At 41.8% G+C, this 15,860-nt stretch overlaps 1 protein-coding gene across 1 annotated transcript in view; it reads left to right on the top strand.

The window, feature by feature from the left end:
• tenm1 (teneurin transmembrane protein 1) overlaps positions 1 to 15,860 on the top strand; it is a 182,912-nt gene that overhangs the window by 157,622 nt on the left and 9,430 nt on the right. Inside the window, exons 24-32 of the mRNA XM_028589371.1 lie at positions 1,418 to 1,501; positions 1,998 to 2,192; positions 7,596 to 7,683; positions 9,134 to 9,330; positions 10,176 to 10,489; positions 11,113 to 11,285; positions 12,774 to 13,018; positions 13,773 to 14,066; positions 15,335 to 15,579. Coding sequence (XP_028445172.1) covers positions 1,418 to 1,501; positions 1,998 to 2,192; positions 7,596 to 7,683; positions 9,134 to 9,330; positions 10,176 to 10,489; positions 11,113 to 11,285; positions 12,774 to 13,018; positions 13,773 to 14,066; positions 15,335 to 15,579 — 1,835 coding nt within the window. The remainder of the gene's footprint in view (positions 1 to 1,417; positions 1,502 to 1,997; positions 2,193 to 7,595; positions 7,684 to 9,133; positions 9,331 to 10,175; positions 10,490 to 11,112; positions 11,286 to 12,773; positions 13,019 to 13,772; positions 14,067 to 15,334; positions 15,580 to 15,860) is intronic.

Here is a 15,860-nt window from a genome sequence, read left to right as displayed (position 1 = left end):
TGATTGGTTGTTTTAATTATGCCATTAGAAGCACCAGGAGGAGGCAGAGGAACAGGACTTTTTTCACAGATCTCTGATTCATCTAGCACTGTCAGGATATAGTGTCAGTTTAAGCAAATATGCCAAAAAGTTTTTTTTTATCAAAGTTACCAACTGTAGCTTTAAGTAAGTAAGTAAGACTTTCACTGGGAAAGTGGAAGCTAGTTTTCCTCTCTTGCTAACATTCCCACTAATTCAAACAAGAACACTCCTTTTCTCTTGTGTTATTTCAACACCTGCTGAGTCATCAGCAGCTCCGGCACATTCCTGTGCAAAGCGTAGCTAGTCTCTCTTTCATGGGTCCATTTATGGTGAAGGCAAATAACCAGACCGTCAAAACCCTTGTAACTATAGCCCTCTGTACATCACCCCATGATACAAATCTTGACACTAATGTACAGAGTCCCTGAGTAATATAGATCCAAATCACAGATAATACTAATCAACAGCTAACAATGTCATCCTCCATGCTGGTTAACTACATGCGTGGCTGTTGAAATGAGATATTGGGAAGTGTTTTTAGTGCTTGCCCACACAGATATTGCACCAGTACCAAACATTTGTACCTTCAGAACAGCAATTAACAAGGTGCAATCACCAAGGAAGTACACATATCAAAAACAACTACAAGGAATATTTATGTACTATATACTATATAGATTTCTGAACATATTTTATTTTAGTTTCAGTTTGACTTGAATTGACCAGGCCCAGCTCTGTGTGCAGCTCAACTTAACTTGTGAAAGTGATGGCAAAGTTCAATATCATGAGCAGGAGAGATTTGATGCATGTCCTCTTTGGCTGAGCACTGCTTGATGAATTTCTCTACCTCTTAGAACGGGATTTCAGAGTGAACCCTCTTCTCCCTCATTTGACAGTGCCTATAATTGGACATGTCAGTGGCAATTTAACATGATCCATTTATTTACCAATCCATCCTCAGAGTCATCAATCACCTCACTGATCCCTCAGACGCAGCGCCTCGTCTGTGTGTGTGTGCGTGTGTGTGTGTGTGTGTGTGTGTGTGTGTGTGTGTGTGTGTGTGTGTGTGTGTGTGTGTGACCCCCACAGTGTTAGCGGGCAGGGTGTGCTATTTGAGCTTGCGGCAATCATGGTTATTGGCTGACATTTGCGACAGTGCCGAGGCGAGTCTTGAATAAACACGGGGAAGGCTCCCTGCCCGCCGTTGACCTTTACATGAGCAGGGAGGGTCACGGGGCCTAATGCTGTGTTATTAAGGAGATATTATCACCTGTAACTGACTCTTGTGGGCAATAGCTACCACGGCTTTCTTTTTGTCATGTTCTCATTTTTTGCTAGAAATACAGTTACTGTATATATGGTCTGTGTTTGTCTGTGTGTGTGTGTCATTCCACAGGTGCGTCTGGAGTGGCCAACAGACCTGGCCATTAATCCGCTGGACAACTCTCTCTACATCCTGGACAACAACATTGTCCTACAGGTAGAGAAACCATCCTTAACAGACACAAAACACATTTGGCAGTGGATTTCCTGTTTAAGCTTGTGGGTTCTTTGAGAGGCGTTGGCACTATACCGAGGAAGAAGGAGTAATGAAATATTTCTCACAATTTGCAGTGCTGTCACTTAGGGTGCATTTAGAGCGAGCAGCGGTGCTAACATAAAAGAAAGGAAAAGAGCACCTTGATAAAGAAAAGAAAAACATGCAATTAACACTCTCTGCAGAAGTTGGTTTTGCTTATAACCCGAGAACTTGTCAATGTCAAAATTAATGAATTTTGAGTTGTTAGATGAGGTAGGCTTAGGTGTGGTGATGTTTGATGCACCGTCGCACTGATCTACAAAGATATATTGCCAGTAGCTGATTCCATTGTCAAACAATAATTACTGGAAGCAGTTGCAATAATTTGCTTTCGGTCTCGCTTTTACATAGCGTATAGATGATAGTGTTTTTTTTTGGTTTGTTTTTTTCCTATCAGGTATCAGAAAATCTTCAGGTGCGTATTGTGGCGGGCCGCCCCATCCACTGCCAGGTTCCAGGTATTGACCACCACCTGGTGAGATGGGCAGCAGTGCGCGCCACCCTGGAGGCTGCCAAGGCCATCGCCCTATCCCACCTGGGAACACTGTATATCGCTGAGACTGATGAGAGGCGCATCAATCGCATCCAACAGGTCTTACTTTTCAGCCTATTTTTAGCTAGATATGCTCTGGTTGGGCTTTGTAGGGCAGCTACCAATGATGGATTTAATGTCACTGCAATCAACTGACATTTTTACAAAAAGCTTTTGCATAAGACTCCCTTAAAGCCATTACTTTTCTCATGTTAAAGTGTTATTACCCATGTGTTCATACGGTACAGAAGACAGAAGATCTACCTATCCAAAGTACTAATATATCGCTATACTTGTAGTTACTAACATCATTTAGCTGGGAATATAAAACCATCTGCTAGCTATCTGGATGTTGGGTTAGAGTGATTAGATTGACATTGAGGAATTGGTTCAGTTTTTTTTTTGCAAATCAGAAAAATAAGTTCAGCTTTGCTTAAGAGCATCGTAGAGCAAATCATCCATGCATTTATCTCTTAACTTAGATTACTCTAACTCCTTATTTTCTTGTCTGCAATTGCTCAACTTAAATTTTTTCAGAAGGCTGCAGGCAGGCTTTTGACAAACACTAAACGAAGAGAGCATATTACCCCCATTCTGGCTTCCTGTACGCTTCAGAATTCAGTTCAGGATCCTCCTGATCACATTCAAAGCCCTCCATGGCATGGCACCCTCTTACTGTATATTTCTAAACTTGTATAACTCAAAACTACTAATGCACAAAGATAACTCATATTCTGACCAATTGCTCTTCAATTTCCCATGGTGCAGGTTCAAAACAAAGGGTGACCGTGTTTTTACTATTTTAGCTCCAACACTATGGAATTGCCTCACCGTCAGGTCAGCTCAGTCTGTACCACAATTTTTTTTTGAAATCCCAACTATATAGGCTGGGGTTTTTATAAGTTGTTGCATGCTTTTGGTTTTATTTGTCTTCTAATTAAGTTTTGTTTGTTGTATTGCTTTTATTGTTAAGTATGTGTTTCCGCTCTATAAACTGTATATGTGTTCTCATGCTGTATCCTTCTTATTGAATTATGGACAGGTGTTTAACCCCTGCATGTGTGATCACAGAGGGACGGCCCCTGCAAAAATGTCTTTTACATCTCTAGCAAAACTGACAAACAGGAAAAGACATCTCTGTTGCAACCGACACCAGCCATCCATCTGGCATTGTGACAATGATTTACCTCACACTTGTTGCATAAGTGTGGTCAGGTTGTTTGCTGTGTTAAGAGTCTGCATCTTACATGTGGACTTACAAAACTCTTGTACATCCAATACTCTTGTGCTTAAATACTTTTTCGTCCATTTGCTCCATTAGCTAGCAGCATGCTATCACAGCCTCCCAGCATTTGGGCACCAGCATCACAAAGATGTTGCCTGCTGGACTCAATCATTAGTCCCTCTGTGGTCTGCAGCACCACGCTGAGTGCAAGTGGAGGCAGACCATGTTAGATAGGGCAGTGAAGTCTTTTGGTGTTTCTTTAATTGTATTTATCACTCTTATTTGATGTTTGGTATTTCTGGGCCCATATTAATCATCATGCATCTCAGTAACATTCACACAGAAAGTCAAACTAGAAGTTCAAAAATTCTCGATGAAGGTTCTTACACACGCTTCAAGCAGCAAGTAGAAGTTCTCCTTTGAGAGTGAAAGAAACTATTTTATGAAATAAAATAAATGACTTGTTGCAGATTTTAGTCAGCGGTTCTGATGCGCAATCAACACATTCAAAGACCCTGACAGGCTGATACAGACACAGTGTGATTCAGGACAAAGAATTAAATGCAGAAAATTGTGTCACTTTAAAGGGCCCATATTATGCTCTTTTTCAGGTTCTTAATTGTATTTAGAGGTTGTACCAGAATAGGTTTATGTATTTTAATTTTCAGAAAACGCCATATTTTTGTTGTACTGCACATTGCTGCAGCTCCTTTTCACCCTGTGTGTTGAGCTCTCTGTTTTAGCTACAGAGTGAGACATCTCACTTCTGTTCCATCTTTGTTGGTAGTCGCACATGCGCAGTAAGGACTACTAGCCAGTCAGAAGCAGAGTATGAGGGCGTGCCCTGACGGTACCTATGTAAGGTTTATTAGCCAGTCAGAAGCAGACCCTGACACTACCTAGGTAAGGACTACTAGCCAGTCAGAAGCAGAGTATGAGGGCATGCCCTGACAGTACCTAGGTAAGGACTACTAGCCAGTCAGAAGCAGAGTATGAGGGTGTGTCCTGACAGTACCTAGGTAAGGACTAATAGCCAGTCAGAAGCAGAGTATGAGGGCGTGCCCTGACAGTACATAGGTAAGGACTACTAGCCAGTCAGAAGCAGAGTATGAGGGCGTGCCCTGACAGTACCTAGGTAAGGACTACTAGCCAGTCAGAAGCAGAGTATGAGGGCGTGCCCTGACAGTAGCTAGGTAAGGACTACCAGCCAGTCAGAAGTAGAGTATGAGGGTGTGCCCTGACAGTACCTAGGTAAGGACTACTAGCCAGTCAGAAGCAGAGTATGAGGGCGTGCCATGCTAGCAGCTAGGCGAGCATTATAACATGTGTTCCAAAGTGACCACATTGGTCTCTGAAGTAAAGGCTGGACTACAATAGAGCTGTTTGGAGCAGTTGGTGAACAGTGTTTTCTGTGTTAGATGGTAAGTCCCTTTGGGGGGGACTTTGGGCTTTTTCACTTTGTAAACCTATAACGTGCACAAAAAGATATATTACACAATAAAGGAAAGGGAAAAAACCAAAAAGCATAATATGAGCACTTTAAGACAAACTAGCTGTACACAGGTACAGACTGACAATATAATTTAAACTGATAAAAAAAAAATGACACACAAATAACTGCTACATTTCATCTTAAGTAGCTTAAACCAGCCGCATCTTGTACTGTTTAGTACTTTTCAGTGTAATGAGCTCTATTAAATGTGAACGTGCCTTGGACACAATAAGTATGTGCTCTCATTCAGGCACGTCATTCTGTCACAGCACCATTTGGCCATAACATCAAGGACTACACATCCATAACCAATATGTGTTGAGTTTTATTTTTAACCATGTATAGAGGCAGGGAAGTTATTGAATATGCATGATATTGATGCTTTGAGGTGCATTACAATCACAATAATTGCATCTTAAATTAGCTCTGTTGTGGCTGTGTTTGGTAGTTTTCAGTTAGGTGCAAATTGCAAGAACCTTCTGGACGTTGGAGGAGTATTTTTTATCACATACAAGTCCCAACAATTCATGACAATGTCTCTGAAGAAGTTAATCGATTAATCATTAATCAAAAAGCTCTTCTTTCTGTATTTTGCCACCTATGGAATGTCCTGCTGGGGACTCAGAGCTGGTTATTAGCTGCTGGTATGACTCTGCAGGTCTCCTAAATCCTGGAGGATTTATCATATGAGTATTTATCCTAGAACAAGTTGAAGAAATGCTTTTACTCCTTTACCACGCATAACATAAGGACTAAATGTGTAGAATGTTTTGGCCAGTTGGATAGATTTTCTACTCTGAGATGCTTGATAAACACAGACTGGGGTCATCCAATTTTAAAGGAATACTTCAACATTTTGGGAGAAACACTTGTTGGCTTTCTTGCTGAATGTTAGATGAGAAGATGTCTGAATGAAGACGCTGTATTGAGGTGATGTATTGTAGTGCACAGCTACATGATTGTAGGCTGACGAAAAAATTATCCCGAATTCTTTTGAACAAAACTTGCTCTTGTGTTTATGCAGTTTATATTTGTACAACTTTATTGTAAAAATACTTTGTAATAAGCCATAGTTTGGTCAACATACAGTTAGTTTACAGATTCCTAAAGCTGAAGACCTAATGTATAATGTAACATTCATATCTTCTATAAATAGACCATCTTCCACCGCAACTCTTTGTAAAGGCACCACGAGAGTGAACCCGGTACCGGGTCAAACAGGATATAAGGCTACGGCCAGCAGCAGTTAGCTTAGCTTAGCTTAGCTTAGCAAAAAGACAGCTAGTCTGGCTCTGTCAGTAATGGTGACACAATCTGCCTACCAGTGCCTCTAAAGTTCTCTAATTAACAAGTTACAACTTGTTGTTACACTGTTTTTGAGGGCCCTATCTTGCACCCGGCGCAGCACAAAGCCCGACGCAAGTGTCTTTGCTAGTTTAAGACCGGCACAGTTGTCAGTTTCCTGTCCAGCACCCACATCGTTTAAATAGCAAATGCACCTGCACCCATCTGTGCGCCCATCTTACAGGTGCTGGTCTTACAGGGAGGTGTGTTCAGGTGCATTCTGGGCATGCTGGTCTTACAGGGAGGTGTGTTTAGGTGCATTCTGGGCATGCTGGTCTTACAGGGAGGTGTGTTCAGGTGCATTCTGGGCGTGCTGGTCTTACAGGTAGGTGTGTTCAGGTACATTCTGGGCATGTTGGTCTTACAGGGAGGTGTGTTCAGGTGCATTCTGGGAGTATTGCTATCTTGAGGCAGCGGGAAGCGATCGTGCCATAGACCAACAAAAACCTGGTCTAAAGTCAATAACGCAGCATTTCATTGTTATTTTAACAGCAAATTAGTAAAGTGCTCCTAGGCTCGTGCACAGCGCGCACACTATGCTTGTTACACACACAGGGACGCACAGCAGCACACACACATGCAAAAAAAATCAAATACAAATATTACGGTGTAAATCCTCCATCATAACAGCAATGGTCCAAGGTCCAAACGCGCCTGGCTTTTAAAGGGAATGGGAGATGATCTCTGATTTGTTGATTGCATGTTACGCCCAAAACACACCTCTGATTAATGAAGGCACTAAGTACAACCCTTTAGAACCATGCGCCCGGCATACAGACCCTTTTTTCCGCCGTCACTCTAGCAAAAGTGGATTTGGACACGCCCTAAACACACCTGCGCCAGGCACTTCACACCGTGCGCTTTGATTGTTAAAATATGGACCTTGATGTGTTAATTGCTGAGTTTAAGAGGTACTATTGTGGAACGGTACAAACCTGAGAGTGTATTCTCATCTAACGCTCCACAAGAAAGCGAATGAGCCAAATCATTTTGCATGCTCTCCTCGGACCAGTTAAGAAACATTACCACCCCCCAGGATCAAAGTTTAATTTGTTAGAGCTAGATTTCATTTAGCAAAGATTCATCAATCTATCAACGAATCCCCATTTAGACCGAACAGGGAATGTTTTCACTAACTGAAGATGCACAATTCTTTTTTTTATAAAAAGAAGCACCTGAGATATCATCTTAGATTGTTTGGTTAAAGCACCAGCAGACAAACACAGAGCCAAAAATCATTTTAATGTCATTAATCTGTATTTCCAGCTCAGGTTTTAATGAAATGCCATCATTATCTTGTTTGTCAGAAAGATTAAACACGACAACAAAAATAGTCGTCTTTTGACAATAATCTCCCATTTTATTTTGTGTGACGTTATTTTATTATTTTAACATTTCACAGGTGTCCACCAACGGGGAGATTTCTGTTATCTCTGGAGCCCCCACGGACTGTGACTGTAAGATAGACCCCAACTGTGACTGCTTCTCTGGTGGGTCATCACACACACACACACGTTATGTTACTGAAGGATTAAGTATTGTGGAAATATTTATTTATGTCTAATAGGATTACAGTACTAATAACAACATGTAACTGCTCTTAAAAATCGTATCAGATCATATCATACTTTGCCTGATTCAGGTGTATAATAAGAACATTTTAAAAGCTCTGACTAAGTCAGTGTGTCTTGATATTGCGTGATTAAATCTGCCTGTGTGTCCCTGCTGACCAATGATTTTATAAGCAGAGCTTGAGAGGAACTTTTTCTCTCTTCACTGTCTCCTCCATTGTTTTTGCATGTCTACATTATTTATTTCAGATGGAATTTTAATATCTAGGAAGGGCTGTTTTGACTCTCCTTGAAAAATAAGAAAGTATGATAATGAGGGGGAGGGGGGCGGGGTGTTTGTATTCATGGGGAGACTCGTTCTTTGCAAAAACCTCCAGCTAAATTTCAGTAGGAACCAGCCTGAGAGAAACCTTTCAAATCCTTTCAAATTACAGCTGTTGAAAGAAAAAGCTCTAGTCTAGCCGCTAAAGGTTTTAACTGGTTGGTGTATCATGGCAGGGCACCTGAAATGTAATAAATGGAAGAAGGAAAGGACCAAACAAATAAGCCAATGTTCTTTTGACAGTTAGGCCATGGTTCCATTGTAAGTGTCAGAGGATGTGATTTTATCATTTAATTCTGCTCATAAAAATCTGTTTCTTTTCTATTGAAAATGGAGGGAAGTGTCTCTCCCATGCCAAAAGCCAATGGGTTGTAACCATCCCTATTTCTTTGGTTGTACTTTGCATATTTTCAATCATGTCTTGCTGTTAACAGATGATTACTCTCTTCAGAGGCTTTCCGTTTCCATCCCTTCTCACAGTGTCTTTGAACAGGCGCACATATGTGAACACACATCCACAAATACAAACTGACATGAACGCACACACACACGCACACACACACACACACACACACACACACACACACACACACACACATAATGTGCATGCTGTCAAGAGATAAACTGCTACCCTGCTGCCTGCACGGACCCATCAGAAGCCCTGGGCCTACTGCTGACAGCATCTAAAGGGTCTCACCTGGCTGTTATCCCGCTGGGCTACCAAAGACCTCTGAATGCATTCAATCACCCACTACCACCGTCTGATAAGGCTGAGGTCACTATCAAGGTGGTCATATCAACTCCATTGGCATGCTATGGCATCCCAACATGTCCGAGTCCTGAGCTAAACTGATAAACTCATAAGCGGCATCATGTGCTCTTCATGTTTTGCAAAGCTCGTGTGTACCAGATGCCACTTCTCTCTTTCTCTGGAAAATAATTTGAATTGCTCAGCGTGTTCATATCTGAGGGTGCCTTCACTTATGCTATTTTGTTGATAAAGAGTTTGTGCTCATCTAAATAATGTCTTCTTGGTTCTCTTGTCAGGAGATGGAGGTTACGCCCGTGACGCTCGTCTTAAAGCCCCGTCTTCTATAGCCGTGGCCCCTAATGGCACCCTCTATATTGCTGATCTGGGCAACATCCGGATCAGAGCTGTAAACCCCAACCAGCCTCAGCCCAGCCCAGTTGGACTGGTGGAGATCAGCTCCCCACTGGACCAGGAGCTCTATCTCTTCAGCCAGGTACACAACGCCTGAGCTATTTCCATAGAGCATGTGTAGTTGCATGTAAAATGATAGATACTTGAGTGCTATATCTCCATTCAGGTCAGAATGACGATTACACCTTTTCATTAAACACCATTACTGTCCCAGTTAACATGAATTTTAACAATTGTTTTTCATTTTTGCTGTTCCCAAGTTCAAACATAGCCTAGTGATACGTGTTTGCTAAGATTTACATATTACTAAATTAGAACGGGTTCAGCCACACAAACTTTTAGAGATTAGTTGTTACTGAATATTTACGCCCAGTAACTGCCTGGTGTTGAGAAGCTAGCTAACTGAACCGACTGACAAAGCTAACATTAGCTGGCTAATATGGTCAACATATCCAACACTTTAATAACGATGTAACCTATAACACAATACAACTTAAATTACAAAACTGACCAAACAACATGAGCCAGGTTAGCATAATCAGATATTTCCCTCTCATTCTTAACTGCATTAATAATACTAACTCTGAAACACATATTTCGCCATGTATGCAAGGATAAATAAAATAAAGTAAATCATACATTTACAAAGGATTACTAGTTTAATATATACTATATAATTTAATATAATGACCTAACCTATAACATAACCTAAAAATGATGGAGTAATTTCCATTTTTGAATCACAACGCCCAATGCCAACGGCTCTGGCGGTTCTAGTGTTACTGGTATGACACAATTTAGTAAATCCCTAACTTGAAACTTCAGTAGCTAGTAGTTACTGTACTAAGAACTGACAACTTTACACTCAAAGTTATTTGGATTTACGAATAGCGGGTGCAACTGTCGCTCTCTTCTTTTCCACGACAGAATGGCTCCCACATGTACACCAAACACCTGATCACCGGCCACTACCTGTACAACTTCTCCTACGGCACGGACGGCCAGCTGTCGGGACTGACGAGTCGCGATGGCCACGGGCTGCAGGTGAGGAGAGATGCTCACGGAGTGCCTCTCTGGCTGGCACTACCTGGCGGACAGGTGTACTGGCTGTCTCTTAGCAACAGTGGAACACTGAGGAAGGTGTCAGCCCAAGGCCATGACATCGCCCACATCACTTACCATGGCAACACAGGTCTCCTAGCAACCAAAAGTGATGAGAACAGTTGGACCACTGTTTATGAGTAAGTATTCTTTTTTTTTTCTCTGCTTATTGTGCTCTCCTTTATTTCTGTCTTTCTTTCGTTTCTTCTCTCTGTCCCTTTTTCTTCATTTATGGTTGGTTGCTTGACTCTGAACGTATGTATGGACATGGGATTGCATGTATGTGCATGCATTTTAATGTGAGACAGAGCTTATGTTTGCGGTGTGAAATATGAGTGCCATCTGGTGGTAGGCCATCACTGTAGAAAGCTGGAGAGACTTTTTTTTTATTCTACATCGACTTTGCTTAAGTTACTGATTAGCTGAAGGACGTCTCTGTAACACACTTTGATCACACACACACGTTTAGTATGGCACATAAAGTACACACACAAAAACACATCTGTCTGAATTATTCACCACTGTCGACCAAGTCTCTGTCTCAAATTCCACAGCTGGATAATTACACATATAAATCATAGTTGACACTTACTCTGTGCCGATGTTTGTGTATGACAGGGGGAAACAGAGTGATAGCGAGCATGCATTTTCGTATTTATGTGCCTATGTGTGCATGCAGCTGTGTTCATTTGTCCAGACAGCCAGGCAGTTATCTGTGCACGTTTGTGCTTGTACATCATCGTCTCTGTGTTTATTCTCCAAGGTACAACAGCGAGGGCCGTGTGACCAACATCACCCTCCCCACTGGTGAGGTGAGCGGTTTCCACGGCAACCTCGAACGCTGGTCTCGGGTAGAGGTCGAGGCGTCCAACCGTGAGAACTTTGTCACCAGCACCAACCTGTCTGCCAGTGACACCATCTACACGTTCAGACAAGGTATAGCATCATGGAGCATCGTCAGCTGTTTCCTTACTCCTCGTAAATCAGTAGGAACATTGGTAAGCTGTAGGAAGACAAAGGAGTTTACACAGAGCCAAATATATGGTTGTTGAGATGCAGAAAAGATTATAGCCTCGCCCCATCTGCTTTACCACAAACATGCCGAAAGGCCTTTTATGACTCATCAGGGGGGCGACTAAACCATAGACAACATATCACAGTTGCATGAGGAAGGCATACCATAAGGGCATAGTGATGTTTAAAAATGTATGACTGGCAAACTGCAGTAACATGGCCGTTATTCTGGTCAGGTCAGACACACTGACCTGTTTTTTTAATTTTCCGTCTGCAGCACTGGTGGTGTGTGCAGGAGATTCACAGCTTTGAAAAAGGATTTATCCCTTTCTATCAATAATTCACAGATAGATCTGATGTGACCTCCTTACATAACCACACACTAATGAACTAAAAAAAAAAAAAAGATATATTTTTTATTATTTACAAAAAAAGAGGCAGATCCAACTGACTTGTGAAACGCCTTTAATGACCACGGGAGAAAATAGAAGAGAGGGCAGGGATGAGAAGAGGAGGAAATGAGAGTGGAGTGGAGAAGCCGCTCACAGGAGCAGTTTCCTCTCATGTCATCCTTTTAATTGCTTTCTAGCAGTTGTCACAATGACAGGACTGCAGGGAGAGAAAAGCTGCTCCAACACACAAATACAGTACACTTGCATGTGGCAGTGCTACAGTATGACAGAACTGCCAGGGAAGAGTTGAAATGACCCATTATTTTAGAGTGTCCCCCCACTTTACTTCCACCACCCAAAAACTCAATGTGTCTTTTCCTGCCTCTGAGGCAGCAATAACCATATGTACAGAAAAAAGATTTTATCGTGGTGGAGGGAATAGAAGTTACTATCCAGTTTATGAACTGCATTACATTTTATGGTTAAAATATAGTTTTATGATTATTTTTGCTTTTTTTTATTAATTGTGCTTAGAAATGGTGAAGGCATGAGACAAAGAGATATTGGCATGTGTAAATTCTATCTGAAATATTACTCAGTGCAATATAGAAATGAAAAAACAGTTTCTGAGAAAACTGCAATGTGTGAAAAACTGTTGAGGCCAAGCACCCCGCCCTTCCCCTCCTTTTCTCTTCTTTCTTTGTTTCTCTTTCTTCCTTTTTTATTGCTTTCTCTCTCACTTTCACCTTTTCTCCTGCTCTCGTTTTGAATAGATGACATTTTTCTAAAGATACAGTACAGCGCTAATGTTGCAGAGAAAATGTAATTTTTTTAGCAATTCATTCAAACAAAACACCAAAAAGCCAGACTTGTATTCATTGCGTTCATGTAGTCATGCTGCTTTGCTTTTTTTCAAGAGACAGCGACTGACTGTTTTTTTCACACTTTTTAATCTGTTGCTGCCTATTTGCGTCCTTGTGGTCTTCTTTTCTCTCTCTCTCTCCCCCCCCCCCCCCAGACCATGCTCAGAGTTCATACAGAGTCAGCGCTGATGGGTCGTTCCTGGTTACGCTGGCGAGTGGGATGGAGCTGTCACTCATCACGGAGCCCCTCCTCCCTGGAGGCGCAGGGGGAGGAGTCAGTCCCACGGCCAGCCGCTGTAACATCAGCCTGCCCGGCGACCACGCCCCCAGCCTGATAGAGTGGAGGCAGAGGAAGGAGCAGAGCAAGACTAACTACAGCACTTATGAACGCAGACTCAGGGTAAAACACTTAATCACCAACTTATTTTTCAGTTAACTCAGATGGTATAGTAAATCCAGTCCTCTAAAATCATTACTACACAAAGACAGCGTGCATTAAGACACGGTGGTAACAATCCTAGCCAAATGTGTAAATAGGTCAAATTACATCTTACAAGAAGGCCTAGTTAACCAATAGTTACCCAATCTGACCTTTACACATTCCCATCAAACGTGACAAAGAAATGACACTCTCAGTGCAATCTACTCTGTGGATCCTACATTTGTTGGAGCCCAGCTGTAGAGCAGTTTGAACCGTGCTACAGCTTGCTGTTACACAACATGTTAGATGTTTGGAGTGATTAATGACGTCACGGAGAGCCAGCTCATAGGTCAAGTGACTCGGAACCAGTTAGTTGTACTTTCCTCCTCCTACTCCTCTTGTCTTTTTCCCTGGCACAGAAAGTACACCGCACAAACAGAATATTTCATAAGGACATTTTATCGGTGTACTAATTAATTAGCAATCCCCAGGACTCGGTTCTTCACTTGTTCACAAGGCAATTTATTGTCATTATGCAGGTCCAGTTTGTTTTAAATGTCACAATTAATTTATCTAAACTAATGAAATCTCTGCTTGTCTCAGACATGCCACTTCATTTATATTTGCATTTCTGCAGCCTTATTTATAATTGATGATGATTACAAAGCAGTAAAATGAAAAAAGTTGCACTTTCTTCTCCCTCTAGTTGACATTTTACTGATTTTCTTCCCAGGCACATAACAGGAACCTGCTGTCCATAGACTTTGATCAGAGCACCAGAGTAGGGAAGATCTACGATGACCACAGGAAGTTCACCCTCCACATCCAGTATGACTCAGTGGGCCGGCCCGTGGTCTGGTCCCCCAGTAGCAAATACACCGAAGTAAACATCAGCTATTCTGGTGGAGGACTGTTGTCCTCCATTCACCGTGGAGACTGGTCTGAACGGCTAGAGTACGAGAACGACAGGGTGGTGTCCAGAGCCTGGGTCAACGGCAAGATTTGGAGCTACACATACGCAGACAAAGTAAGAGCTGCACGTACAGAAAGCATGTTCGGGGGCGGGGCATGGAGGGGGGGATAGACTGTTTCATGGTGAGATTTTGTTTGATGGCTTCACTCCTGTTTGTTTTTGTCTTTGCTGTTTGCAGAAATCTAACACATCCGCTCTTCCTTTGTTTGCCGCTTCAAGGTTATTGAAGATGAAACAAAAACTATGAAAGTATGAAAAGTACTTCTGTCGTGTGAAATGAAAGTAACATTGAAAACAAATTCAAATCATTTACAGTACTGTTCTACCAACCGTCTTTTAATGTTTTTCCTCCCTTTTAGGCAGCCATAGGGTTCCATTCATTTGACTTACCTTAACTATGAAAATGAATTTGCAGAGTGAGGATTATGTCAAGAGTTCAATTATTGTGCAGACCTTTTTAAATCAGTCTGCACTGACTGTATAGCTGTATCACCACACAACAGTACCAGCGCTTTGAGAGCAGCAAAAGCAGACAAGATGTTCATTGTGATGAGTTACATAACTCAAGCAAGTTTCAAGGCTCTGTGACTTGATTTTCACAGAGTGGTGAAAAGAAATAGAACCCAGTGGTTTCCTGAAAGTGGGTTTTACAGATAACAGATAGCTTTGAAAAATGGTTGGAAAAAATGTACGCCACATGTAATTTTCAGGAAAGGGAATAAAACATGCAAAGAGGTATGTTCCTCCAAGTGTGTGACAAAGCTGGAAGCTACCAGAAGCTATAATTTCCATTCTTGAAATTAATTGAAATATTTAATGAAATGATATTCAGCCTGAAATATATTTAGTGTCAGCTTTTGGTCTAAGACAAAATTAGAGTGTAAATTAGCTTGTATTACAGAACCATCTAGAAATGAATAATACCTGCATGTATTATTAATACATTAATATTATACCTCACAGTTAAATAGAAAAGTAATTTTACACAACATTGTTTTTCTGCCGTTGAAACTGTTCAAATATCTACAGGACTGCAGGCACAGATTTTTAAAGCTTGCCTGAAAAGTAAAATAACAATTCTACGGTAAACAAAGTTGCTGCTGTCACCCGAAAAACCCAGAGCTCCAAATATGGTTCGGATTAAATAGCCTTCAATGACTAAATGAAACATGACTGGTCCTCAAATAGAAAACCAAGGTTGTCTCTGAAGTGCAGACGTTTTCACCGAATTACATAGAAATAAAAAAAAAAGATGTACCAGACAGAGAAAGAAAAGACTCCAGTCTTCTAACTCAGCTGTGCATCCGTCTGTGTCCTTGCAGTCCATCATGCTGCTCCTGCACAGCCAGCGGCGCTACGTCTTTGAATACGACCAAACGGACCGCCTGGTTGCCGTGACGATGCCCAGCATGGTGAAACACACCCTGCAGTCGCTCCTGTCCGTTGGTTACTACAGGAACATATACACCCCCCCTGACAGCCAGTCCTCCTTCATTCAGGACTACGGCCTGGATGGGCGGCTGCTGAGGACTCAGTACTTGGGAACAGGACGCGGTGTCATCTACAGGTGATCACGAAAATATTAAAAAATATTACCGGCTGTTGGTTTTATCCCTTCATTTGATGAGGCAGTGCAGGGTGGAAGAGGTGACACTGGCGACACCCCTGGTTTGGTTTTCATGAAACTTAGAGGCATTATGCATCTTGGCAGTATAGTCAGCCATATATAAACATAACACAGATTGGCTTGATGAAAGGTGCTATAATTAAAGGCTAATCTCAGAAATGTGAAAGCCCTAAGTCTCGCTGACAGAAAAATGTGCCACACACCCAGCTGGCCAACACTAA

The sequence above is a fragment of the Perca flavescens genome, chromosome 10 (assembly GCF_004354835.1).
Source record: "Perca flavescens isolate YP-PL-M2 chromosome 10, PFLA_1.0, whole genome shotgun sequence".
Taxonomy (NCBI): Eukaryota; Metazoa; Chordata; class Actinopteri; order Perciformes; family Percidae; genus Perca; species Perca flavescens.
Note: the sequence above shows the minus strand (reverse complement) of the source record. Positions and strands in the feature narration are given on the sequence as shown.